The sequence below is a fragment of the Microtus oregoni genome, unplaced genomic scaffold (assembly GCF_018167655.1).
Source record: "Microtus oregoni isolate MIOR12 unplaced genomic scaffold, Mior012 000002F_ref0000024, whole genome shotgun sequence".
Classification (NCBI taxonomy): Eukaryota; Metazoa; Chordata; class Mammalia; order Rodentia; family Cricetidae; genus Microtus; species Microtus oregoni.
Window position 1 is genome coordinate 86,029,963 of NW_024543061.1, and position 27,264 is coordinate 86,057,226.

The 27,264-nt window shown below is 47.6% G+C and overlaps 1 protein-coding gene across 1 annotated transcript in view; it reads right to left on the bottom strand.

Annotated features, from left to right (window-relative positions):
- Nucleotides 1–27,264, bottom strand: part of Itpr2 (inositol 1,4,5-trisphosphate receptor type 2) — a 420,430-nt gene that overhangs the window by 267,121 nt on the left and 126,045 nt on the right. Inside the window, exons 16-22 of the mRNA XM_041632277.1 lie at nucleotides 26,251–26,423; nucleotides 22,131–22,250; nucleotides 21,862–22,047; nucleotides 20,496–20,747; nucleotides 18,933–19,077; nucleotides 16,959–17,109; nucleotides 1,663–1,856 (exon numbers count right to left, since the gene is read on the bottom strand). Coding sequence (XP_041488211.1) covers nucleotides 1,663–1,856; nucleotides 16,959–17,109; nucleotides 18,933–19,077; nucleotides 20,496–20,747; nucleotides 21,862–22,047; nucleotides 22,131–22,250; nucleotides 26,251–26,423 — 1,221 coding nt within the window. The remainder of the gene's footprint in view (nucleotides 1–1,662; nucleotides 1,857–16,958; nucleotides 17,110–18,932; nucleotides 19,078–20,495; nucleotides 20,748–21,861; nucleotides 22,048–22,130; nucleotides 22,251–26,250; nucleotides 26,424–27,264) is intronic.

Consider the following 27,264-nt stretch of genomic DNA (forward strand, 5'->3'; position numbering starts at 1 on the left):
GGCAGAGAGAGTGAGTAAAGTCAGAAGGTGGGAATAGAACCATGTTCTTAAATGAGGTCGAGAGGGGAGACAGAGAGCCGGCAGCTGCCGGGGAGTGCAGCCACCAAAGATTTGTTGAAGGGATGTTCTGAGAAGGTGTTAGCAGGAACAGGAAGATCCTGGGTGAGCGGTCAGACAGCGAAAGGGGTTCAGGGAAAACTCGTCAGGTGCTGAGCAACCACACAGCACCACCTCCCAATGTCTCTGTGAGCGGTACCATCGCTGAAACCAGAGCTGACAAGGGGTCACATGCATCTGTGGGGGTGACCTGGGGGCCCCTCCGGTCCCTTTCTCAGCTGCAGGCTAAGAACACTGCATGAATTTTCAAGGCCATGAGCGCAGGGTAGGGAAGCCTGCCAACATTTCTTAGGACTCAGCCTTTGGGAACTCTGGAGAAACTGGGAAATGTCTTATGATTATAAATCTAATTACTTGGAATGAAAACTGCACCGAGCCTTCCAGGACTGCTGGCCCACTTCTGGTAGCTCTGTCTACATAAGAAAATGACGAAAGATTTGGGAAACTCTGTCCACATTCTTAAGCTACAAGCTCCATCCTCTGCGTCTGGAATAAATGCTATAACAACGGTACCTTACGCCTGCTTCCCAGACTGACCCCAGATGAAGACGCTAGAAATCATAGCGGGGGTCTGGCGCATGGATAACTGAGTTCATTAAATTGATGAAGTTAGACTTGGCTAACTCGGGGTGGGGGGGATCCCCAGCCTCTTAAAAACACAAAGAGGGGTAATTGTGCAAAGTAATAAAATCAACAATTAACAAGTTTGTTAATAACGATTGGGGGGCAGTGAAGCAGGGTCTTCCTTTGTTGCCCAGACTGGCCTTGAACTCACAGAAATCCTCCTGCCTCGGCCTCCTGAGTGCTAGAATTACAGGAGTGTACCAAATGTATAGGAAATTTAAACGCGTGGGATTCACAAATATGCTTCAAGCAATTGAAAAACAGAAAATAATTGCATTTATTCCATTTCATCATAAACATGCCTGCTTTAAAAATATTTCTCAAATGAAGAAAATATCCAATCAAGGTCAATACTAGCTGATAATAAACACCACACAGGAAAGTGATTTTATCACTCTCAGCGTGCTGCACAAGTGCTAGATATCACTAGTGCATTCCACGGACAAAGAGCAAGGTGAGTGTGCAAAGAAGCATCAGCGAAATTTATTGTCAGCTCTGTTCTTCACTTCAAAATGATAGTAAGATGGGGGCAGTAGCTTTTCAGGATAAAATAAGACCAATAGCATTTCAGAACCACATTACACCAATTACACAGTGAAACCAGATATAGTGCCTAACATCTGGAATCTCAGCAACCAGAAAGCCAAGGCAGGAGGATGACCTCAAGTTCCATGTGAGCCTGTACTACAGACACACACACACACAATATAGACATACTCAGCAACCAGAAAGCTAAGGCAGGAGGATGGCCACAAGTTCCATGTGAGCCTGTACTACACACACACACACACACACACAATATAGACATACACACAGAGACATACATACAACATAGGCACACATACACACATGCAACATAGACGCATACACACAGACAGACACACACAGACACCACACACAGTGTCAAGCCACAGGACACACCTGTAAAATCTCGATGACCTTCAGCTTGGTGTCCATCACCGTCACATCCTCCTGCTCGCCGGGGCTCGCCTGCTTGCTGAGGTGGACGCTGGGCTGTGCGTCGGGCACGCTCACTGGGAAGATGGAGCCTCTGCTGAGCACCATCTGGGTCATCATCTCTCCCACACCGTGGATGGTCCTCATGACATTGTTGCCTAGCACAAGAAGAGGACTCAGTCAACATGTGCAAAACACTGTGGCCGCAGCATCAACACAGCTTATTACTTTTATCATGAGGACCTGGCTGCATTCTTCACAGCCCGGCATGTAACTCATGCCGAGATGTCTGTTTTCCTCCATTATTATCAAAGCTAGGGTGTAGCCGTGTGAAGAGAGGTAGGGGTTTCTGTGTTACAGAATGGTTTGACAAACCAGGAAAAGAGATGGCTTTCTCTCTAAGATGCAGCAAGTTAATAGTGGGCAAACAAAGACTGTGACCAAATCCCTATTAGCAAATTAATAAGGTTCTCATTTCTCTTTCTTACAAAATGTTCCAACCCTAAAGTTTAAAATCTAGAGGGAGTAGGGGAGAGAGAACGGCGCCCATCACTCTCCATGAGAGGCTGGACCAGGGGGATGGCTAGGCCAGCCTGGGCAACATAACAAGAGCCTGCTTCAAAAGAAAAGAGGATTAAAAAACCCAAAGAGCACAAGCCTTCTTCGGAAGCTCAGAGAAACCCTAAGTTCACCCTGTGGATTCTCTGACTGTCACTGGCTCTCCTATTGCTTTTAGAAGTGACTTAAGTCAGTGATAGAGAAACAAGACCCCACGCTGCACAGCACCGCCATACTCTGTAAATACCTTGGTGAGGGTCGCCCACCAGGGTTGTTTCAAGGGCTTTAGCTGGTTGTTTTGTTTTGTAAGAGAGACTTGGAGATAGTCTTAATTGGTTCAACGCTAACACCAATCTCTTCACGTGTGCTCTGGAAGTCAGCTGTGGAACCTCTGAAATCAGCGCAGCAGACCCAGCCAAGAGAGTTTCTAGACAGGCCTCCCATGGAGGGTCAGACACAGGTTTACACATGTGTGGGCCACCAATGCTGTCACTTCCGTATGTGGTTTCCCTACATCTCAAACCACCTTTATTTTTTTCTGTTTGGTCCAATAAACACCCTTGAACCACATCCTCAGAGAGAGGGATTGGAGTCTGGCTGTCCAGGGAATGAAGTATCTTCTGCAGAACTCATGGTTTTAGTAGTTACCAACACTGCAGGGTGGCGGAAAGGTCCTGGCTGGGTACCAAGAGTGTGCAAACTCTCAGATGCTCTATCCCTCCCTTCTCAGACCAAGGGCTTTGGGGCTTTCATAACACAAAAAAAAAAGAGCTTGGGGTGCAATCAAATTCTCCAATAAGCTTGTGTTCCCTTATCCTCTAGCTAGAAATCCATCACTCAGAACCTAGGAAGAATGATCTTATCTGAGGCCACTACAGAAACAGATGAGAAGCTCAAACATGTCCGCTGGGGAACAGCCGCCTGCCATTCCCTCTGAGTTTGACTTTTCATCGATTTTCTCCACAATTTGCACAATTTGCACCCACACCTCCTTGTCACTCAAGGGAGCACCCTGGCAATCTCACCACTTAGGTCCCATCTAGTTTCCTACCTCAGCTTTCACCACAAGCAACTGGACTCAAAAGAACACATGTCAATTTTTCTTTGCAAACAGTGGTCTTGGCTTCTTGGATGTTCATGAAGTTCTGTCTGAAGTAAAGGCTTTGGCATCTGGCAAAGACTGTTCCAGAAATGCAGAGGGTATAAGCCAAGAGGAAGGGGGATAAAAATTAAGTGGAGGGAAACAGAACTCCGAGTGATGAAAAGAATGTAAACTGTGGGGATGCTCACGGGATTGAGAAGCAAATAACAAATATTTAAAAAGACGACTAAAAAGAAATGTGTGTGGGCCAGACAGCAAGGAGCAATGGTAGCTACACACAAATACACTGTGAAAAGGTGGCGGCCGCTAGCCCAGTGGTGGTGGCACACATCTTTAATCCCAGCACTCGGAAGGCAGAGGGAGGCAGATCTCTATGAGTTTGAGGGCAGCTTGGTCTACAGGGTGAGTTCCAGGGCAGCCAGGGCTACACAGAGAAACCCTGTCTTTGAATTCATCACCTCTGTCAAATGCACAGCCGGCTGAGATAATGAGAGAACCCCTCCAGTAACACGGTTTCAAGTTCACGGAACACTGACCATTTCTCCGATGGGTGAACTCCAGGCAGACGTAAACTTGGATTTTCACTTTGAAGTCCTGAGAATTTTTGTCATATGGCCACTTAGATGACAAAAAAGGGAGGTGGTGAAATAATTCTATAAAAGGAATTTCCAAGGCTGGCCGAAGGTGGATGCTGCTCAAAGATGTGAGAGCCCTCTGCTTTCTATCCTGAGGCAGAGGCTCCACTGTCCAGGACTCTCAAACAACCCAACCGTGGGTCTCAGATCACTGCGCGGCCCACATCTTGGCAAGGCGTTGCAGATGTGCCGATGGTCACAGGCAGTGATGGTTTTACGTCATGGGGCCAGCTAGTGTCTTTGCTGATCATGTTCACGGGCTCACCTCCAAAGGACATCTTTTCCCACTAATGAGGAGCAGGCTCTTTTGTTAATCCCTGGCTCACACAGAAATCCGCGGCACCCACAGTGTCTGCATCTTACTTAGATGGGCATGGAAAACAACCATCTAATCAAATGATTATGGTAAAGAAGGTTAGCCTAGACAATTCTTTTCCTCCCAAAATATAGATCCTGTCACCAACAAATTAAAATCCAGAGGTCCAAACATCCTAATGTGTAACACATGTAGTCAGGAAGATAGGAGACTGCAGTCCCAGCCTCCCACATCCTCACATGCCTGTGGCAAGAGGACCGCAGAATTCTCCTGGTATTTCCATGTATGGCCAACTCAGAGGTCTCCAATTAAAGATGCTGTGTTTTCTGCCTGTGATGAGGAATGCTGATGCTCTGAGCTTCTACAGCTTAAAGACATCAGCCCAGCACTGCACAAATCACAGGCATGCAGCAAATCCCATGTCCACTGCACAGATCACAGGCACGCAGTGTGTCCCATGTCTACTGCACAGATCACAGGCACACAGCGAGTCCCATGTCTACTGCACACAGGCACAGATGTGTAGGGAATCCTAAATCTATTTACTACAGGGAAATTTCTAATTCTAGACTTTGGAGACAAGTCCAGGGTGATCAGTCCTTAATGTTGCCAAAAAATTATCACTACTTCTCAACCACAATTAACTAACACTTACACTTGTCCAGTTAAGGAGTTAACACACATATTCTTTTAATTCTCTGGAAATTCAGCACCCTAGAATTTCAATTATTTTTTAATTTATTTATTAATTTTTTTTAACTCAACATCGAGAATTTGAACTGAGGGCAAGAGGCCCTTGCTCCTGTGCTAAGCAGATCCAGAGAAAATCTTCGTCTGGCGATGGATGGAGATAGAGACAGAGACTCACATGAGACCACTGGACTGAGCTCCCAAGTTCCAGTTGAAGAGCAGAAGGAGGGAGAAGATGAGCAAGGAAGTCAGGACCTCGAGGGGTGCACCCACCCACGGAGTCGGTGGGGCTGATCTAACGGGAGTGCACCAAATCCAGCTGGACTGGGACTGAACAAGCATGGGGTTAAACTGGACCCTCTGATTGTGGCTGACAATGGGGGCTGACAGAGAAGCCATTGATAATGGCACTGGGACTTGTCTCTACTGCATGTACTGGCTTTTTGGGACCCTAGTCTATTTGGATGCATACCTTCCTAGGCCTGGGTGGAGGGGGAGGGCCTTGGACTCCCCACAGGGCAGGGTACCCTGCCCTCTCTTAGGACTGGAGGGGGAGGGGGAAAGTGGGAGGAGGGGAGGAAGTGGAAATTTTGAATGGTATTATTTATAAAGTAATAACAAAAAATTATTAGACAAAAAAAAACCTGGGCCCTCATATTGCACAGAAAAAAAGAGAATTTGAACTGATACCGTGTGTTGAGAGATTTGAGAAAATGTGAATCATCATTGCTAAGTTAAAAATAACAAGTTAATAAAAACAATCAGGTGTGGTAGCACATGCCTTTAATTCCAGCACTTGGGAGGCAGAGGCAGGTGGGTCTCTGTGAGTTTGAGGCCAGCCTGGTCTACAGAGCGAGTTCCAGGACTGCCAGGGCTATATAGAGACCCTGTCACAAAAGAAAAGAAAGGAAAAGGAAGTGATGAGGAGGGATATGTTTAGAACGGTGACCTCTGATTTTTGAGAGGACTCTGCAATCAGAGGATCCCTCAGGATGACAGTTTTGTCTCTATTATCCCAATGAGTCAATGTCTCTCGCCAGATCCAGAAGAGTGGGTGGCGGTGAGAAATGTGTGAACACTGAAGCTGCACAAACTGAAAGTTTTCTGTCGCACAAAAACCCTGCGGGGCAGGATCACAACTCACAGCTGGGTTCGACAATTATTAACAGTGCATGAGATTTAAGAGAATTGAAATTTACCCACAGCTAACTTGTATTTTTTTTAAGTCCTCTTTGCATGTTATCTAGAGTCACCTAAAGAGGGTGTCTTAATTGAGGAAGGACTTCTCTGTCAGACTGATTTGTGCATTTGTCATTACTGGTGATTGATGTGGGAGGGTCCAGCTCACTGTGGGTGACACCATTCCTAGGCCAGTGGACCTGGGCTGCATAAGCAAACTATTTGAGCAAAAGCTAGTAAGCTGTATTCCTCCATGGTTCCTGCCTCGAGTCCCTAGTGACTACTAAGAGCCGGAAGCGCGAGATAAAATAACATCCTCTCCCCCAGCTTGCTTGTGTCGCAGTGTTCTCTACACAGCAATGGGAGGAACTGAGGCCCTCATCATCTGTCATTTCTGGATACCAGCAGACGTCTTGGGAGGAAATGATTTCCCATCCCCTATACTAGAGACCTGGAAGGATTTGCACGGAACGTAGCCAAGCTCCATGTCCCATCATTGTCAAACACTGACATTTCAGTATTTGAAACCTCAGGATCTTAATCTGCCAAACTGATCCTTAATGCTTCCCAGCTGGCCAGATGAGCCACCGTGGACTCCGTACTACTCTGTGACTGGGAGGGAACATGGTGCATCAGATGTGAGGTCTGCAGGGTTCACACAAAAGTGCACGCACAGACACACCAGATGCCGTCCAGGCTTGAACATTCCCGCCACCCAGAGTGCTCCTCATTCCCCATTAGAGTCAAACCCTCAAAGTTCTCCCCACTCCAATACCAAAGCAATCTGCCCTGTAGGTTCTCATGAATCACACATACATAAGGTACCATTTTTTTTTTCTCGTTTGACTTTTCAGGTGTGGGGAAATAATACGTTCCTATATATATGGAATCCCATATACATTAGTGTGAGGTGCAGTGTCTAGACCACTCCTCAGAGGCATCAGGATCTCCTCACAGCTTCAGAGACAGGCGGAGAGTCCTCCATGTGCAGCCGAAGAGATGTACTGTGTACTGGTTAAGTTAGTGTTGGGGAGGGGAGGACAAGCTCTACCACTGTGTACTGGTTAAGTTAGTGTTGGGGAGGGTGGGGGAGGACCTGCTCTACCACTGTGTACTGGTTAAGTTAGTGTTGGGTGGGGGAGGACATGCTCTACCACGGTGTACTGGTTAAGTTAGTGTTGGGGAGGGTGGGGGAGGACCTGCTCTACCACTGTGTACTGGTTAGGTTAGTGTTGGGTCGGGGAGGACCTGCTCTACCGCTGTGTACTGGTTAAGTTAGTGTTGGGGAGGGTGGGGGAGGACCTGCTCTACCGCTGTGTACTGGTTACGTTAGTGTTGGGGAGGGTGGGGGAGGACCTGCTCTACCACTGTGTACTGGTTAAGTTAGTGTTGGAGATGGGGGGAGGAGGACCTGCTCTACCACGGTGTACTGGTTAAGTTAGTATTGGGGATGGGGGGAGGATCTGCTCTACCACTGTGTACTGGTTAAGTTAGTGTTGGGGATGGGGAGAGAGCTCGGATTTATACATGGTTCTGCTTGCCTCTGACACATCTCACAGAAACAAAGATGACTCTTCCATATCTGTAGCATAAAAGTGATTGGAAAGTATTCAAAAATTCTGTGCAATGATTATGAGCAACCCCTGACTGAGAGAACTGTAGAAATGTTGTAGAGTAACCCCATCTTGTAACATGAATTTGGGGTACACCTCACCCTGTAAGTCCTCCTAAGAGTACTGACTGCCACAGGTAACAGTGACCATCTGAATCTTCTGCTAAAATGGTGTGAAATGGCCAAGGTTTTTCAGGAGTGGCCAGACAGAATCAAAGGTACAAAATACCAGTGTTTGGAGCTACTTATTTATCATGTTGTTTTCCATTCCTTGTATGTTTAGAAAGCTTACAAGCTGTGTGTGTGTGTGTGCCTGTGTGTGTCTGCACGCACGTGCATGCATGTGTGTAGGGTGTGGGGGATGTGTGTGTGCATGGGTGCCTGTGTGTTTGAAAATGTGTCTGTTCATGTGGGTGCACGAGTGTGTGCAAGTCTGTATATATTTATGTGGTTGTAGAAACCAAAGGTCAACCTCAAGCATCATTTTTAGGTACTATCCAACTTCTTGGTGATTGTTTGGTTGACTGGCTGGTTAGTTGTTTTGTTGGCTCATTGGTTGGTTGTTGGTTGGCTGGTTGATTATTCAGTTGGTTGGTTAGTTGATTGGTTAGTTGGTTGGTTAGTTGATTGGTTAGGTAGTTGAATGGCTAGTTGGTTTAGTTGGTAGATTGGTTAGTTGGTGGGCTGGTTGTTTGGCTGGCTGGTTAGTTGGCTGGTTGGTTGATTTGAGACAGGGTTTCTCACTGGCCCGGAGTTTCATGAAGTAGGCTGGGTTAGATGACTAGTGATCCCCGAGACTCAAGCTACCTCAGCTTCCTCAGAACTGGGATTCCACTACACACTGCTATTGCTGACTTCTATGCATGGATTCTGGGGATTCTGATCTTTGTGCCTTGCATAACAAACCCTTTACTAAGTTACCTTCTCATTTAATAATATTTTACAAATCATATTTGGAATGCTATTTTAATATTCAAATATATGTATATTTATGGACAGCATACAATTTAGGTATAGTCAAGTACACTGTACTAAATAAATATTTGTATAAAACAAATAAGTATATGTTACTACACTAGACATGGCACAGGCCAACTTTAGAACCAGAAATAGAACCTATTCTCATAGCTTTTTGCCCCACTATTGTCTCTTGCTCAAAAAAATCTGAATCTTTCTTACTGAATAATCTAGGCTGAAGTGTCATTAGAAGTGTCATTAGAATTTTTTAATTAATAAATAAATACATATATTTGTAGGTTAGGGTGTCTAAAAAGCTTTGTCTTTCTGATTCACACTTCTTCACCTAAGACATGTCACATGTATTGTTCTGATGGGGAACAAGACAGGAAAGCTTACCGACAACAACGTGACCCTCAGTAACTACTGTGGGGCAAACATCACATGGGTACTAACACAAACCTACGGGAAACAGCCTAATGTATACCTAGGCTAACGAGCACACAGTCTTGTATGTGGTCAAATATGTATTGGCCAAACACAGCATGCGACGCGTGACTGCATTATCTGAGGTATAGATGCAGCTCGCCAGAGAAGGCTGGGGAGTGTGTAGTGATACTGCAGGACCAGCGAGAGGAAAACTCACCATGTCACACTCACGTGACAAAGGCATTTGTGCACCGCTGTAGCGGCTGAGCTTTCATTCTCTAGAAATGGCAAGAGCTACAGACAGGAGCAGAAAATGAAATTTGGGAGGATGCCCTTGTGGAATGACAGCAGAGTGCCCGTCAGAGGCAAAGGGACTACAAGAAGGGAAGAAGCATCTATTTCGAAACATGAAACCTTCAACACTGGGACTCAATGCCTGTTTCCGAGATAAGACAACCACTCGCCACAGAACAATGTCTTGCTTGTTTTAATCTTTTTGATCTAATAAGCAAAACGTCTTAGTAAATGCAAACTGTCTTGTCCTGACTTCCCGGGGAAACTTGAGAAAAGTAGAGAACAGAGTTCCACCACAGGACGTGCACAGATCCTGGAACATGAGAAGCTGGGGCAAGAGGACCCTGAGTCTGAAGCCAGCCTGGACTGCGTAGAGAAACTTAGCTCAAAATAAAAAGCATAAACAAAGGAAGGAGGGGTGGAGGGAAGAAAACAGGGAGGGAGGGAGGGAGGGACGGAGGGAGGGACGGAGGGAGGGAGGGAAAGAGGGAAAGAAAAAAAGAGGGAAAGAGAAAAAGAGGGAAGAAAACAGGGGCAAGCCGGATGGAGTGCCTACCAGGCCCTCTAATTTTCCCCCAGTCTTCCCAACACAAGCGTCCTCTGGGTCCTCATATATCCAAAGCGCCTCTCACCAATCTTGCTCCTAACCTCTCCCCCACCTGTGTTGGGCCACCAGGCTACATATCAGCCAGGCAACTCGGATCCTTTCAGACATTATGGTTATCCATGTCTTATCCTCTAGGTCCCAAGGCAGTTCATCTCTGTGATTAGTTAGCAAACTGGCTATGGAGACTAGCCCTAAGGGTGCACTCTGTGTTTGACTGGGAGACCCTTCCTCAGTGAGTCAGGCTATGGAGACTAGCCCTATCGGTGTACTCTGCATTTGACTGGGAGACCCTTCCTCAGTGAGTCAGGTAGGAGAGTGCTGGAGGGTGACCCCAGCACAAGCCAGGAGTCCTTTGGAAGAGACCCAAGGAGGATTCCCTGGCCAAGAGGGCTCTTAACTGGGTTTACTGAGATGGGAAACACCACTCGGAAATCAGGCGGCACCAGTTCGTTGGCTGGGCCCTGAGCTGTGTAACTGAATAACGGGAGCTGAGCAAGTGTGCAAGCAAGCATTTCTCCCTCCTTCACTGCGTATGTCATGTGACCAACTGTCTCGTGCCCTGGCATCTGTAACTCCCTGGAACTGAGAATGAGGTCCTTCTCCCGAGCTGCCTGTTTCTAGGGTCCTTCGTCACAGAAACAGGAACGGCACAAGGACAATCTCCGGACCTGAAGTCTCAGAGAAGGAAGCCACACAGAACAGAATTCTCCGTGGAGTTTTCTAGTGGCTCCCTGGATTCCCTGGTACGGAGATGACAGTCACTGACTGGCACAGGCCCATGTGTCAGAGAACTGTGGGAAACCCCAAGAAAATGCAGTTATGGAAAAACAAAACGTCACAGGATAAAAAGAAACTTTTGGCTGTCTGGTCTCTACACGTCCTGTGATCTGTTATCTTGTTAGATTCTGGCTTAAGGGCTAGGGGACAGCTGTGAAGAGAAAGGCTAGCCCTAACCAGATGCCTCACTGGACCTGACGGTTCTCAGTGGCCAGAGCCTGATGCCGTCGGCAAGTATCCTCTCCAAACCCAGACAGAACCGATCGGTCAGCAAATAAGAAGGGGGACAAATAACATCAAGGATGTCTGATAAGGCCTTGGGGGATCATATTATTTTATATTTGCACATATATAGATACGTATATTAAATGAAGTTATGCCACTTGGGCTGACAATGATCCCACAAGAACCACAGACTATCTAACAAAAAAAATCCAGCACCAGGCATGAGAAACTTCCATGTAATGGTTAGTTAGGGTAGTCCAAGCGACTCCCAAAACAATATAGGCTACTGCTGTGGCCCTTAGATGTCTCTCAGAGATAGAAGGTACAGTCTCTAAGGCTCAAGACACCACGCACTTTGGGCACAGGACTCGGAAGATTCAGACTGTACCTAACATAAACGCCTCAGAGAGCCTAGCTTTCATAGCACCAGAAGGCTCTGTGCCAGCTGCTGAAGGAGTAAAGCGCGTTCCTACCCCGTCGCCATTCCTACAAATCACGATGACCAGCAAGGCAAGATGGCCTGCGGTGGTTTGAATGAGAATGGCCACATTGGTTCCTGTATTTGAATGCTTGGTCCCCTGTTGGTGGAGCTGTTTGGGGAAGGATTAGGAGGCGTGGTCTTGTTAGAGAAGGTGTGTCACTGGGGGGAGGCTTTGAGGTTTCAAAAGATCACAACTTCCCAGTTTGCTCTTTCTACCTAGTGTTTGTGGATCAGACGTAAGCTCTCAGCTACTGCTCGATCCCCATGCCTGCCTATCCACTCGCCTGCCTGCCTGCCAGGATATGATGGTCATGGAGTCTAACCCTCTAGAACTGTAGGCCCCCAAATTACTTTCTTTTTATCAGTTGTGGTGGCCATGATGCTTTGTCATGGCAATAGAAAAGTAAGACAAGCTCTAAAGACGCAATAATGGCATGGCACTCAGACACTGAGTTAACCTACAGCTGTCTAATTTGACTGCTCAAGAGGAGTGATACCGTGCCTGGTACAAGAAACCCAGCCAACTGCCCAGGTCTAGTGAAATCATGGATCTTAGAAGAGAAACTACCACTGACGCTCTACTGCACCAGTGTGATTTCTAGCTGTGTTATAAGACTCTTTATAGCCACAGAAAAAGATAGGTCTCACCCCACATCAAAGAAACCTCTCTTTGCAACAAGCAGAGACCATTACAGAAAACCACAACTGGTCACATTGCAATGATAACTGATCGCGGAGGGCCTGCTTCAGTGGATACATCTGCAACGCCTGCACTCAAGGCTTGGGGAGCATCATGGAGAGGGGAACAGGAAGACTATAAGAGCCAGAGGACAGGAAGTCTGCTGTGAATTTGTGTCTTTTAGAAAAGACAAGAAAGCTGCACCCATAATACCACAACAATATGGCTTCCAAGAGAAGACCTGAGCAGGGTCCGTATCAACAGACATGCTAGTCAACAGACACTGCACTAACACAGAAGGACACACACAGGGTGTGCAGCTCCTAAACGAAGAACTACAGGCAACTAATGACCACCGAGGGAGGAAAAACTGAGCTTCTCTCGGGAATAAGCCCTCTAGTAGGTTATCCAAAAACCAAGTGGTCCACCCTGAAATCATACATGCCCAAGACACTCTGAATAATTCAGAAGGTTGTATGTGTAAATGTATGCACTTATGTGTGTGTGTAACAATAATAATAAAAGCAAAAGAAGCCACCAATTTGAGGAGGAGAATGGGGTATAGGAGAAGGATTGGAGGAAGGAAAGGGAAGAGTGGAATAATGTAATTTTAGGTGTTTCATTAAAAATTAACTAATTAAAATAACGTTAAAGGCACAAACAAAATTAGAAAGAGAACACAAAGTTGGGAGAGCTAAATGGGAGATGGATGAGGAGTTAGATGGAAGGGAATGAGGGAGAGGGCTTGGTGTCAGCACAGTACATGTATGTGTGAATATTAATGTCTCTTAAAAAGAAGAGTAGACAATGAGGAGGGGAAGCACAGGAAATAGTGAGAGTCACATTGTAGGGTAACCTCGATTATTAGCATTGGTAAGAAGTAAAATCTGGGAACAGAAAGATGGCTCAGTTTAAAGTGCTTGCTGCAGAAGTATGAGGACACAAGATCAAATACTTAGAAGTCATGTGTAATTCCAGCACAGAAGGCAGAGAGAACCACAGAGCAAGCTAGCTAGGGAGACCATCCATACACACACTGATTAGCTCTGGGTTTGATTGAGATATCCTGCCTCAGGGTAGCCGGCAGAAGAGTGATGGAGGGTGGTTCCTGACATCAACCTTGGGCCTCCACATGCTGCATAACATAGATATGCCCACATACGCTTGCACACACATGAACACATACACACACGCAAACTATATACACACACTCACACACACGAGCACATGCACACACATCAGATACACACACAAACCACATATACACACATGCTCACATGCAAATGCACACACCACACATGCATGCACACATGTAAACAATACTACATATACACATTCATACATGCAAACATACATGTGTAAACACACACCACACACTCATGAAAACACACATATCACAGACACACATGCACACAAATAAACACACATCCACACACATATAAACACACACATGCAAACATATACACCACATGCACATATGCAAAAACACATATGCACACACACATACACAAACATACATAAAAAGGTAAAAAGCAATATCTTTGGACTGTACTTCCTTTGGTGTAAAAAGGAAACAATTGTATAATTTAAAAAATGTACTACTTGCAATTAACACCCCAGACGTCCCATTTGTTGGCCACTGTGCTCATGTGCTTTTTGTCACTTCTATGTGTGACAAAAAATAAATAAATAAAAGTGTCTCCTGAGTAATTCTTCAACCCAAAAGATCAATCACACAGTCGGCACTTTAAACCTCAGAGAGCGAATGGCAGTGTGAGGCTAAGCAAGCGGCCAGGAGTCAATGCCCTTGTCTGAAAACAGTATTTCTTTCCCTGATTGATAACACAGCCAGTAAACAGTGTTAGATTGATGAGGGTGGGGATCAGAATGTCCCCTTCCAGTAAAAGACGGGGCACTGGGGCCAGCTCCTGTCTCCAAGAGAATTCTTTTTCTTTACTGGCTTGATTGCTGTTGTTGTTATTTAAGGGGTTTGGTTTGTGTGGTTTGATTTTTAGTTCTTTGAGAATTTTGTACAATTTTTTTTATCATATTCTTTCCTCTCCCACAATTCCTCCTGGATCCACCCCCCCTCCCCAACTTCATGTCCTTTTTCTTAAGACATTAAGCACAATTATACTGCTCCCATACACTTGGGTGTGGTACCACCCACTAGTGCATGGTTAGCTTAGCAGGGACCACATCCTCAGAGAGAAGTGAGTCTCCCTCCCCCAGCAGCTATCAGTGACCAATGACTGCTCATCTCCCCTCTACATGCTGGGGTTTTGTCCGGCTTAAGCTTCCTGGGTCTTGGGCATGCTCAGCTGCCACCGGAGCCTGGAAAGGGAAGCTTAGCCTCACTTAACACCTACAGCACTCTTTGTAAAGTGGCTCTGGTGGGGGCACAGATGCGGGGCCTTCTCTTTATTGTGATGCTGCTCGGGCCCACATAGTCTGTTCCTTCTGCACATAAGACTCCAGGGAACATCCCCTTTTCCCCTCTTCCAGCCTTGTTCATTCTAGAAGCTCCCAGGTCACCACCTTGAATCTTCTAGGACCCCTCCTCTCTACATCCTCATCTGGACTCTCAGTACTTCAACTTTCCGAGGATGGTTATCACACAACCCCCTTCGTTTCTCTCCCAGTGTTACAGAATACCTAGAAAGAACAACTTAGGGGAGGAAGGGTCTTTTTCTGGCTCACAATTTGAAGAGGCACAATCTATCATGGTGGGAAGACATGGAGGTAGGAACAGGATATATAGACTCCTCGCTAATGTGGGATCCCCCTCTGTATGCTGTGAATGTTTTATTACCATTGGTTAGCAAAGGACAGAATAGAGCTAGGCGGGGAAAACTAAGCTGGATGCAGGGAGAAAGACTCACATGGCCAAGGACAGGAAGTGGGACCAGGCCATAAATGTCGGTGCTCACCCCTAGTGACCCACTTCCTCCAACACGGTTCCAAAACAATACACCAACTGTGAAGCCCGTGTGAAAACACCTGAGCCTATGAGGACGTTCACAGTATGGGGGCTGCTTCCTCCAAACTGAAACACCCCCTCCTAGAGAGAGGAGGTAAACTCACAGGACAAAAGAAGTAAATGAAACACACAAGACTCAGGAAGTTCCTGAAACTTTACAAAATCCACAAGTCTCCTCATTAAGGTTATAAATGCAATAAGCAATTGCTGGGGAGAGGAGGCTCCATTCTGCGCAGCTGCCAGAAATTGTAAGGAAGCTCCAAGGGAGAGCTTGCCTGAGCTGCCCATGCTGGGTAGGGGCCGTTTTTGACTCACACATAACTCCTGTAAGTAACTCGATAACTCACTGGTTTACTAAGCTAGATTTGGGTAGAATTATCCCTTTGGTCTGTCCTCAGTGTCCTCTCCAAGGTGAAGAGACATGTGCTCATATCCCTAGTAAAAAGTTACACGACATTTTCCCAGAGGCCCTTGCAGTTGGAGCTCTCGGGATAACTGTCCAGACCACTGATACCTGTTTCTGCTGCAGTAACTAAGTCTTTGCTGTACTCGGGGCTCGAGCTGGACTAAAGGTAGAGAGAGGGCTGAGGTGGTTTCTTGTGCTATGGAACAGCAATTCACCCCTTAGCTTTTCTGTAAGTGCCTCATTTGAAATTCCCAATCAGACGGTCCCGTTTCATGCCTGAACTTGAAAATCTTATGTTTCCTTTCCCGTCATGTCCTGAGTCCTACAGTGACCGTTAGTGTGCTCTGTGTAGAGTCCCTTCACTGGCCCCGCTTCTCCCAGCGCCACCAGCACCATGTCTCTCTCTCAACATGACTCTTGAGCAGGGTGTCCTCCCCCCCTTCCCCATGTCATACTCCTGAGCAGGGTGTCCCCCCCTTCCCCATGTCAGACTCCTGAGCAGGGTGTCCCCCCCTTCCCCATGTCATACTCCTGAGCAGGGTGTCCCCCCTTCTTCAGTGTCACACATTGTCTTCCATGAAGCCAGAAGCTAACGGATGACTACACAAAGACATATTTGGCCCTCTTGTCTCCGTGTGTGACAACTCCAAAGGGCCACCCCAGCTCAGACCCTCGATGTGTTGTGCTGAGGTTTCAGTTCTAACTGTACTGCAGATCTGCCCAACCCCCCTTTGCTCTCGTCCTCACAGGGATGTGTCCAGCCTGCTCGCTTCCTTATAATTCCTAGAAACAACTTTCCAACCTAATGTAATCGCCACCACAAATGTATGGTTATGATGTGGCCACCACTGGAAGTCTGATGGTTCAGATCCCCAGAACCCGTGTTAAAGCTAAGCAGGCATGGTAGCTGTCAGTAGCCCCGGCACTCTGGAAACAGAGACAAGGGGCTCCCTAGGGCAATACCCAGAGTAGCCGGATGAGTGCACTCTGGGTTTCCCAGGAGATACTGCCTCAATCAATAAAGTGGACAGCAGTCTAAACAGACACCTGACTGAAGTCGACTTCAGGCCTGTACAGGCCTATACACACATGTTCATGCTCACCAGTACATGTGTGCCCATAGGCATGTGCACACAGACACTATACACACACACACAAAACCCACATTAGAGGAAATTGCTTGGATGTCCACCCTGTTATCATGTCTCCCCATCAAGAGCCAGTGCCTGCATGGAGTGCTCACACACACTAAATCTACTTCTCTGTATGTTTGGTTTTTTTCTCAGTCATGCTTAATAGCAAAAACACTATCATGTCCCGCAAAAGTTCTTACTTCCATCTTGAAATTTGCTTAATCTTTCGAAATACGACGACACGGGGGCCTGGACGATGTCGAGGATAGCCAGGAGTGTTCTCGTCAGCCTCAGCAGCTCGCCGAAGCTGTAGAATCCAAAGTAGATCAGGTTCCGGGCCAGGTGGACCACCTTCAGCAGGGAGGAAGGGACAGGAGAGCATTGGAAAATGGAATACACATTTGCAATTTTTTCATGTAAAGTGGTCTGAGTATTTCTAATTCCTTAACACCTAGGGATTAAAATCCCTGTGAAAAACCACTGCTCCGATTGGGACTGATCCAAATCCAGGGACAGCTCAGCTCGTAAGAGGCTTTAAGATGATTTAAGGGGTTTATGTTACAATATCTACCACTAATTAAATGTAAGTCAGGAGGATACCACTTAATCAGTGGTTAAATCACTTTAATAAATAGGAGACATAAATTGGCCCAAAGTTTTCTGTCCCCTGCCCTGGCCTGTGGCCTTCTTGGTACTATAGAAAATAAAGGCATGGCTCTGGTGCAGGCTGTCCTCCCACACTGTGCCAGATTGCTGTATGTCACAGCAGAAATGTCATGACATACCCAAGGTTAGCCAGGATTAGACTTCGGAACACTGCATGAAAGTGTGTGTCTGTCTCTCTCTGTGTGTCTCTCTCTTTCTCTCTTTCTCTCTCTCTCTCTCTCTCTCTCTCTCTCTCTCTCTCTCCTTCTCCCTCTATTTCCCCCTTCTCTTCTCTCTCTCTTTCCCTCCCTCTGCTTCCCCTTCCCTCCCTTCCCTCTCTCCCTCTCTCTCTCTCCTTCTCTTGCTCTCCCTCTGTGGGAAATCAGGTACCAGGTCACAGGACACTCAGCCCACAGAAAAGCCACATGTCCTAAACCCGAAGTGCGTGGTGACAAGCCAGCACAGAAGCAGGTCCACCAACACCCACCCGAGAGAGGCAGGGACAGCGAGCACTTCCAGCAGTGACTGAACAGACACCACCACGCCACACCCAGGCTCGTGACTCACAGAAATGGTGTTTACTGTGGACTGCCACACTGGGGGGAGGGGAGGCTATGTCCCATGACCATGGATGACTGATACCCTGGGTATGGTGTGAAAGTGTACTCTCTCTGGTTTTGTTATTATATTATCTTCAAATTTCAGTTCAGGTCAATGAGGCTCAGTCATTGTTTCTATGAAGATGGGGAAATGCATCTAATTATAAAGTATTCAAAACTGTGGCTGTTTACCAAGTGTAACAAAATTCACATATATGAAATGGAAATAAAGCAAAGAAAGCTATAATTCATTGATAATTGAGACAGAACATTTTAATTATCAAGGCATAATAATAAAGATTAAAATAAAATGGGGTTTTATCTCTAATTCTATTGACCATTAGTATAATAGGGACAAGGCATTGCTAGTCACGGAGTACATCCGTCACCCTAACCTATTAGAGAAGGGGGTGATTTTCTTCTCAAATCTGTTTCAAACTGTGCCACATCACTACCTGGTCTAATTAACACGTGAACTGCATTTCTACTCATCATGCATGGTTTCAAAAGTAAGTTAATGAGTGAAATTAAAGTTTAAAAGCCCGAATCTGTATGTTATCATCATCAGATGGAATTATATCTGCCCGAACCTAACAATTCAACTGCCCAGACATCCTGATATAGAGGAAGGGAAGATCCATGAGGCCAAGGCATCTGATCTCTGACAAGCACACACTCACACCATGAGGCTAACACATCTCATCTCTGACAAGCACACACTCATGCCTTGAGTAACTCTTTTGAATGCCTCAAGCGGGGCTGGAGAGACGTCTCCGTGGTTGAGAGCATCAGCTGCTCGTCCAGAGGACCTGGGTTTGGCTCCCAACACCAACATGGCTCTCAATTACCTGGTTCCAGGGGATTTGATGCCCTCTTCTGACCACTGTGGGCACTAGGCACAAAGAAAATAAATTTAAATTTTTTAAATACCTCAAATGTCAGTTTATTTTTCTCTTTGTCCCCAAAAGGAAATGGCTGATTTACAACTTCTTTCAAATATTCTTCAACAAATTCCATCGTGAGGGCAAATTTCCTCTTCATGTCATTTCTGGAAGAGTCTGTGGTAGAGTCATACCTAGACAGATAACAAAAGAGCAAGTTAAGTTGATGAGTAACACTGAGGAGTGGGGACGTCATCTATTCTGACTCCCAGAGTGTACCACCTTGCACACAGTGGGGAAGTTATCTATTCTGACTCCCAGGGTGCACTGTCTTGCACACAGTGGGGATGTCATCTATTCTGACTCCCAGAGTGCATTGCCTTGCACACATCAGTAAACCTCTTGGGGTGCACATCCCACCTGTGACAGGGGCCACTGAAAACTGAGATGCAACAAGCAAGGGGGAGCCTGCCAGTCATCACACTCAGCAAGCTGTGAGCTATGATTACTTGTTTACTAGCTTCCAGAAACATGTCTCCTGCCAGAGAGCTATCATTCTGCCCTCAGGAGGGGGTATCTTATTGACTCTTCCCAGATGAACAGTGTGAACGAAAATGCACAAATCCCTTCCTGTGTTTTTTATTTCACAGTTGAAGATGCTTGACTTTGCTTGCATCTGCCGAATTTAAATGTCCTGTCACCTCTATGATGGCTCATCTTCACCGTCAACTTGGCAGGATCTAGAATCCTCTAGAAAACACACCTCTGGGCACAACCATGAGGATATTTCCAGAACCAATTATCTGAGGAGTGTGGAAAGCACCACCCCCTGGGCTGGAGACCATTACTGAACAGAGAGGAAAGTGAGAAATGAGATTTCTCTGCCCCCTGAGTGCAGATTCCAGGTAACAGTGCCTCAAGGTCCCGGCACACCGAGCTTTCCCTCCATGACTGATGCCCCCCCCTTGGACTGTGAACCTCTAGAAACCCTCCCCTCCATAAGCCACTGCTTGTCAAATATGAGAAAAGTAATGAATACGATGTACTGGCTAGTTTTATGTCAACTTGACACAAGCTAGAGTCTCTGGAAGGGAGGGACCCTCAACTGAGAAAATGTCTCCAAAGGATCCGTTTGTAGCCAAGACTGTTGGGCATTTCCCTAAGCAGTAATTGATGGCCGGAGGGCAGGCCATTGCGGGTGGTGCCAACCCTGGGGGTGGGCAAGTCAGTAAGCAGCCCCTCCATGGCCTCTGCCTCAGCTCCTGCACTGCTTGGGTTTCTGTCCTGACTTCCTTCAGTGACGATGATGAGGAAGTGAAAGCCAAATAAACCCTTCCCCACTCAGGTTACTTTGGTCATGGTGTTTCATCACAGCAATAGTGACCCTGACTGGGGCTGGAGAGATGGCTCAGTAGTTGAGAGCACTGATTGCTCTTCAGGAGAACCCGGGTTCAATTCCCAGCACCCATGTGGCCACCCACAACTGTCTCTGACTCCAGTTCCAGGGGACCCAACACCCTCACACAGACATACATCCAGTTAAAACACCAATGCACTTAAAATTAAATAAAAAATTAGTAATCCTAACTAAGACACAGAGTTCCAAACATACTCATGGATGGTGATCTTTGTGGGGATTTCGGTCCAGAGCCTGGCATAGCGAACAGGCACCACAGACTCCTGGGGATCCCGGTCAACGTGCATGTGGAGCATGAGCCGACAGAAAGAAGCCCGGAGGTCAAAGGGCAGGCTCTCATCAGACACACACCGAAGGATCAGGTCTACAGACAGCTGTGTGGAGATCTGGTTGATGGCCAGATACTGGCGGTCCAAGCACATTCTCGCGAAGAGGTTTAGCTGGTACCTAAAAGCATGAGATGCATTACGTTATCCGTCTTTCCTCCACTAAGGCCCTAAACAGCTGCTGGGCGTGCAGATGTATTTATAAGTACCCACACACTGAGCCAAACTCTTTAGACAGGGAGCAAATGACAACACAGGTCTAACACCATCCCTGTCTCTACAGCCCTCTCACAGCCGGGACTTCAGCCCTAACATCAAGAGCACCAAGCCTGGCCTGGATGGTGAGACACGGGGAGCTGACTCTCCCTCTCCACCTTTCCCAGCCTCTCTTGGGGTGGGGGTGCGGAGCCTCCAGAATCTGCACTGACTTTATCCCTACCTGGTTGGCAAAGCAAACAGGCTTGATCCCAGTGATGCTGCCCCGGGGTTCTTCAGCCTCTAAGGTTAGGGGTGCTCCGTTGGATTGACTTTGAGATATAAAAGCCAGGTGTTTGGCATCTGTCTCAGGTTCCCACCAACCTATCTGAGAACTTCCACCTTGGGTTTTATCCCTTAAATTCAAAGAGCTGGTTGGGTCTTTTTCACTGTTGTTGGGTTTTTTTTTTCTCTCTTTGAAGCGGGGTGGGCATCCACATGCAAACCTCTTGTGAGAGACAGCATTTGGGAGCTAGTTCTCTGCCACTGCATTGGGCTTGTGTGACAAGCATTGCTACCCACTGAGCCATCTTGCCAGCCCCCCAGCTGGGTTACTAAACCCAACATGCTGACCCCTGGGAACCACCTCTCATGCCCTTGCTAATAAACACAGGTGCCCTTTCAGAACTACAAACACTGACCCCTCTCAAGCCCCAAAGATCACATGCTCACACGATCCCATCTTGACCCACTGCCATTTCCTGTGAGGCCACCTCTGCCACCAGATCTGTCTCACCCCAGTTTCTCCTCCCCCTCAGTCCACAGTCAAGGTCCCATTGCTTCTCATCTGCCCCTACATCCCATCAGTAACAGGAAGAAATGCCTACTGACAAAAAGTCCCAAGCTCACCAGAGAACACAAGCAGAAACCACATATATTAGCCCTCATTCTGAGATCTTTAGGGGGTCCTGACCATCTCAGCTGCCCCCTTAGAGGTTTGAGAGAATCAGCTCCCTCTGGAAGGCGAGTGGCCCCAGTACCTATAATAGGTCAGAACTTCTAGGTCAGCCTTGGTGCCCTCCTTGGCTTCCTGGGCGAGGTGCCTGATGGCCTTGCCGTGAGGCTCCTTGTTGCTGTCAATCCAATAAAGCCAAACCTCCTCATCGTCAATGTCGTCGGGAAGGATGGAGCTCTCCATGGGGTTTTCCACTTGCATAGACACCAGCCTTGAAACAACGACACAAAATCTATTAAGAAGCGCACGTTTGGCGAGGGACGCTCCGACAGACGCCTCCACGGGGCAGCTTACTTTGTCTGAATGAGGATGTCCGCATTGCCAGGACTCAGCATGAATTTGCAGATGAGTTCCTGGGTGATGGGGATGGCAGTGCTGTTGGACACACAGAGGTCAGACAAATAGTCTAGAAACCTAGGTGGGGAAGAGCAAACGTGAAGGAGAAGCATTTTATTTTCATATTTTAACAATGTACCTTTTAGTAATTCTTCAATGACTTCATTACTGTAAACAAAGCCACTTGAGATTATCCACTCAATTTGATTTTTTTAGTTATTAAAGGGTGGGCATGTCCAGACTTGGGTTCTGTCAAGCCACGGTATGTGTGGCGGCAATCTCCTGCTTCTGCTGTACTGTGTCCATCCGGCCCCTGACCGCTGGCTGATGTGCTGCCTCCACTTCCCCTCTCCCTGCGGGAGAGCTGGAATCAGAGATGGGAGCCGAGCGTCGCTGCACCCAGCTCTCCTACCAGAGATCTGGGGACTGAACTCACTCAGGCTTCAGCAGGAAATGCTTTTGCCCCCTGTACCATCTCTCCAGCCCAACAAAACATTTTAATAAAATCATCACAACAGAAATATAATTTGGAACTTGATAAAAGAAGCCCGTGTTGATGCGGTTTTAATATTGTTTCATGCAGAGTTTTTCTGTGTTCTGCTCGTCTACCGCATCATTAAAAGCAAATTAAACAACACTTTCTGTTACATATAAGCCTTGTTTAGAATGGGTGTGTTTGCTTCTATTTTTTAGGTGATATTCATCCATTAGCACAAGGACTCATGTTTAGAAAATCATTTCTCTTCCCTCAAGTGAGTGTCTCCAAAACCAAATATCAATAAAAAAGCAAAACAAAGTGAGTATATGACAGGGTTAGGAAGCACGCTTCAGGAAAGGGCAATCGGTCACAGGAGGGGACAGTCAGTCACAGGAGGGGATGGTCGGTCACAGGAGGGGACGGTTGGTCACAGGAGGGGACAGTTGGTCACAGGAGGGGACAGTTGGTCATAGGAGTGGATGGTTGATCACAGGAGGAGACAGTCAGTCACAGGAGGGGACGGTCGGTCACAGGAGGAGACAGTCAGTCACAGGAGGGGATGGTCGGTCACAGGAGAAGACCGTCAGTCACAGGAGTGGATGGTCGGTCACAGGAGGGGATGGTCGGTCACAGAAGGGGACAATTGGTCACAGGAGGGGACAGTCAGTCACAGGAGTAGATGGTCGGTCACAGGAGGGGATGGTCAGTCACAGGAGGGGATGGTTGATCACAGGAGGAGACAGTCACAGGAGGGGATGGTCGGTCACAGGAGAAGACCGTCAGTCACAGGAGTAGATGGTCAGTCACAGGAGGGGATGGTTGGTCACAGGAGTGGATGGTCGGTCACAGGAGGGGACAGTCAGTCACAGGAGGGGATGGTCGGTCACAGGGAGGGACAGTCAGTCACAGGAGGGGATGGTCGGTCACAGGAGAGGACCGCCGGTCACAGGAGGGGATGGTCGGTCACAGGAGAGGACTGCCGGTCACAGGAGGAGATGGTCGGTCACAGGAGAGGACAATTGGTCACAGGAGGGGACAGTCAGTCACAGGAGTAGATGGTCGGTCACAGGAGGGGATGGTCAGTCACAGGAGGGGATGGTCAGTCACAGGAGGGGATGGTCAGTCACAGGAGGGGATGGTTGGTCACAGGAGTGGATGGTCGGTCACAGGAGGGGACAGTCAGTCACAGGAGGGGATGGTCGGTCACAGGAAGGGACAGTCAGTCACAGGAGGGGATGGTCGGTCACAGGAGAGGACCGTCTGTCACAGGAGGGGATGGTCGGTCACAGGAGTGGATGGTCGGTCACAGGAGTGGATGGTCGGTCACAGGAGGGGACAGTCAGTCACAGGAGGGGATGGTCGGTCACAGGAGGGGATGATCAGTCACAGGAGGAGACGGTCGGTCACAGGAAAGAACCGTCAGTCACAGGAGAGGATGGTAGGTCACAGGAGAGGGCCCTGTGCACCTTCTAGCCTTCACTGTTACAGAACTTAGCAGAGTAAGCACAGTGGGTGTCTTTGGCCAGACTGCATTCACTGTGCCCATTTAAGGCAGCAAGGAGTGAAAAGAGAGAATGCAAACCCCTCAGACCTGTCACCCCCTTCCTGTGCAACCTCCTCAGACCTGTCACCCCCTTCCTGTGCAACCCCCTCAGACCTGGCACCCCCTTCCTGTGCAACCCCCTCAGACTTGTCACCCCCTTCCTGTGCAACCTCCTCAGACCTGGCACCCCCTTCCTGTGCAACCCCCTCAGAACTGGCACCCTCTTCCAGTGCAACCCCCTCAGACCTGGCACCCCCTCCCTAACTCAGCCGGGGTGCTCACCAGGATGCTGTCTGTCTTTCATTTTCTCCTTCCTAAACTGTGGGTGAGAGCTCAGCAGCCCCCAAGTGTGGTGGTCACTGTGTCATCTCGACACTGGGAAGGCTGAGGCAGGATTGCCTCAACCAGAAGTGAGTTCCAGGCCAGTTTGGCCTACAGTTGTAAGAGGAAAATAAAACAAAACATCAGACCCTAGGTTCAATTCCCAGTACCAAAATAGAAACGGATAATAAGTCATTCCCTTCATTTTATTAAAATCTAGATAGCAATGAACAACACTAACCCCGTGAGAATGCTTCGTATAATATTTAAGTGAGGCGCCCACCAGGAGTGCCCAACCTTTTGACACCACAGGATGGTGCCATGGCCCATAAATGTGTTAGCCCCTATTCACAGCTCTCCTAGGACCCATGTGGCCCACAGTAGCAAGCTGGGCACCTGCGTGAGGCTATGGGAATATGTTTTGGGGGGTTTGTGCCTTCTTTTTGCAGTACTGGGGATTAAACCTAGGGCCTCACGTTCTCCCACTGGGCCAACTCCTCAACAGTGTTTTAGATTTATTTTACTACAGGGCCTTACTAAGTTCCCATGCTATCTGCCCTACTAAGTTCCCACGCTGTCTGCCTTACTAAGTTCCCACGCTGTCCGCCCCACTAAGTTCCCATGCTGTCTGCCTTACTAAGTTCCCACGCTGTCTGCCCTACTAAGTTCCCACGCTGTCCGCCCTACTCCTACTAAGTTCCCACGCTGTCCGCCCCACTAAGTTCCCATGCTGTCCTTAAACTCACTGTTGTAACACAGTTCCTGTAATCCTCCTGCCTCAGCCTCCTGAGCAGCCAGGATTACAGGTGTGAGAACACATGACTATATTTTGAAAAGCCAGTGAGTGCATTTGAATGCCAGTCTAGGGCCGGGGTGCAGTGCAGCAGGCAATCCCTTTCCTAGGTTAGATTCCCCAGCACCACAGAGACGCGGAAACAATGTCTCTCAAGGACCTGGTGGAATGGGAAGCAGAACTGCTTACCACACACCGCTGGCTGTCACAGACATAACCGCATCGCCTGCCCGTCAAGAGTCAGTGCTGGACAGATGCTTATCTTTTGTTGATGGGGAAAGCTTTGTTAACCAACAATCTTTGAGAGGTGGGTCTTAGTTAAGGCGTGGCTTCGCTGGGACCCAGGTAAAAGCCTGTGTACGTCCGTGTGCACTCCCTGAGCCTTCTCCCCATGGGACATTGCTGTGCTTGGACTTCTCGTTTCCTGTTTCATGAGTTTTCCACTTATAATAAATAAGATACAATTGTTGTATCCTTACTAGCCTGGCATTTTCTACATTTTGTTGGTTTTGTTTTGTTTTTTTCTTTTTCTTTCTTTTTTTTTTTGGATTTCGAGACAGGGTTTCTCCGTAGCTTTTTGGTTCCTGTCCTGGAACTAGCTCTTGTAGACCAGGCTGGCCTCGAACTCACAGAGATCCGCCTGCCTCTACCTCCAAAGTGCTGGGATTAAAGGCGTGCGCCACCACCACCCGGCCTTGGTTTTGGTTTTTATTTTGTTTATTGAGACAGGGTTTCTCTGTAGCTTTGGTGGCTGTCCTGGAACTCACTCTGTAGACCAGACTGGCCTCGAGCTCACAGAGATCCACCTGTCTATGCCACCTCAGTGCTGGGATTAAAAGCCCAGAGATGCTCAACTTTTTGAACTTAAAATAAAATTTTAAAAGCTCTCCCATCCTCGCCAGTGCAGAGCTGGGCTAGGGCCCCACCATCCCCTAGAGCAGACCTGGGCTCCCGATTCCTCCTGAGCAAGCTGACGAAGGTCTCGATCTCTTTTGCTGTGATGTGTTTCTCCAGTAGTTTGCGGTTGTTGTGTAACAGGGCTGTGATCGTATCTTCTGCCAAAATATCGTAGCCAATCTGGGACTGCATAACGCAGAAGTTCTTAGCGATATATTCCTGTGGAGAGGGAGAGACATCAGGGAAAGGTATCCACGTCACACAATCCAACCTGTAACCGAAGGCTGGGGTGGAGCTTTGTGGGAGATTGCTTGCCTGGCTTGTAAAAGCTCAAGGTTCCATCCTCTCTGCCGCAAATAACTAATTTATTAAAAGCTATGTCTCTGACCATTATTTTTTTAAAATGGGTACTGATACTCTCATAAGTGAGAAAAACAAATCTAAATTCACTTTTATGCCATGGCTTAGAATTTCACCAGGCTCAAGGGGCCCTCTGACTCTCACCAGAAGTTAGAATAATCAACTCTGGGGATAGGATAATTTCTAACAAGAATGTGACTGGCTGATGCCTGGTCCTGGAGCCTGAGATGGGTGTGGCCATGCTCGGTCCTGGAGCCTGAGATGGGTGTGGCCATCTGAATGCTCCACTTGGACTCCAGGTGTTTGTTTGTTTGTTTGTTTTCCTCTGACTGACACTAGAATCACCAACAAAATCGTCTCTGATAAGTAATATCAAAACCTTAGCACGCTTATCATTAAGGAGCAATCAAATGGGATCACACTATAGCTCAAGTTATTGATTAGATCCAGCATGCAATCACTATTTTGTGATGGCGTCCAAAGTTCTGGACACTCTGTGGGAAGCCGTGAACGTGGCTGTCCATGGGAAAGGTCTCTGTGGGAAGCCATGAACGTGGCTGTCCACGGGAAAGGTCTCTGTGGGAAGCCGTGAATGTGGCTGTCCACGGGAAAGGTCTCTGTGGGAAGCCGTGAACGTGGCTGTCCACGGGAAAGCTCTCTGGAGATTACATGGAGCAGCAAAGAGGGAAAACAAGCAAAC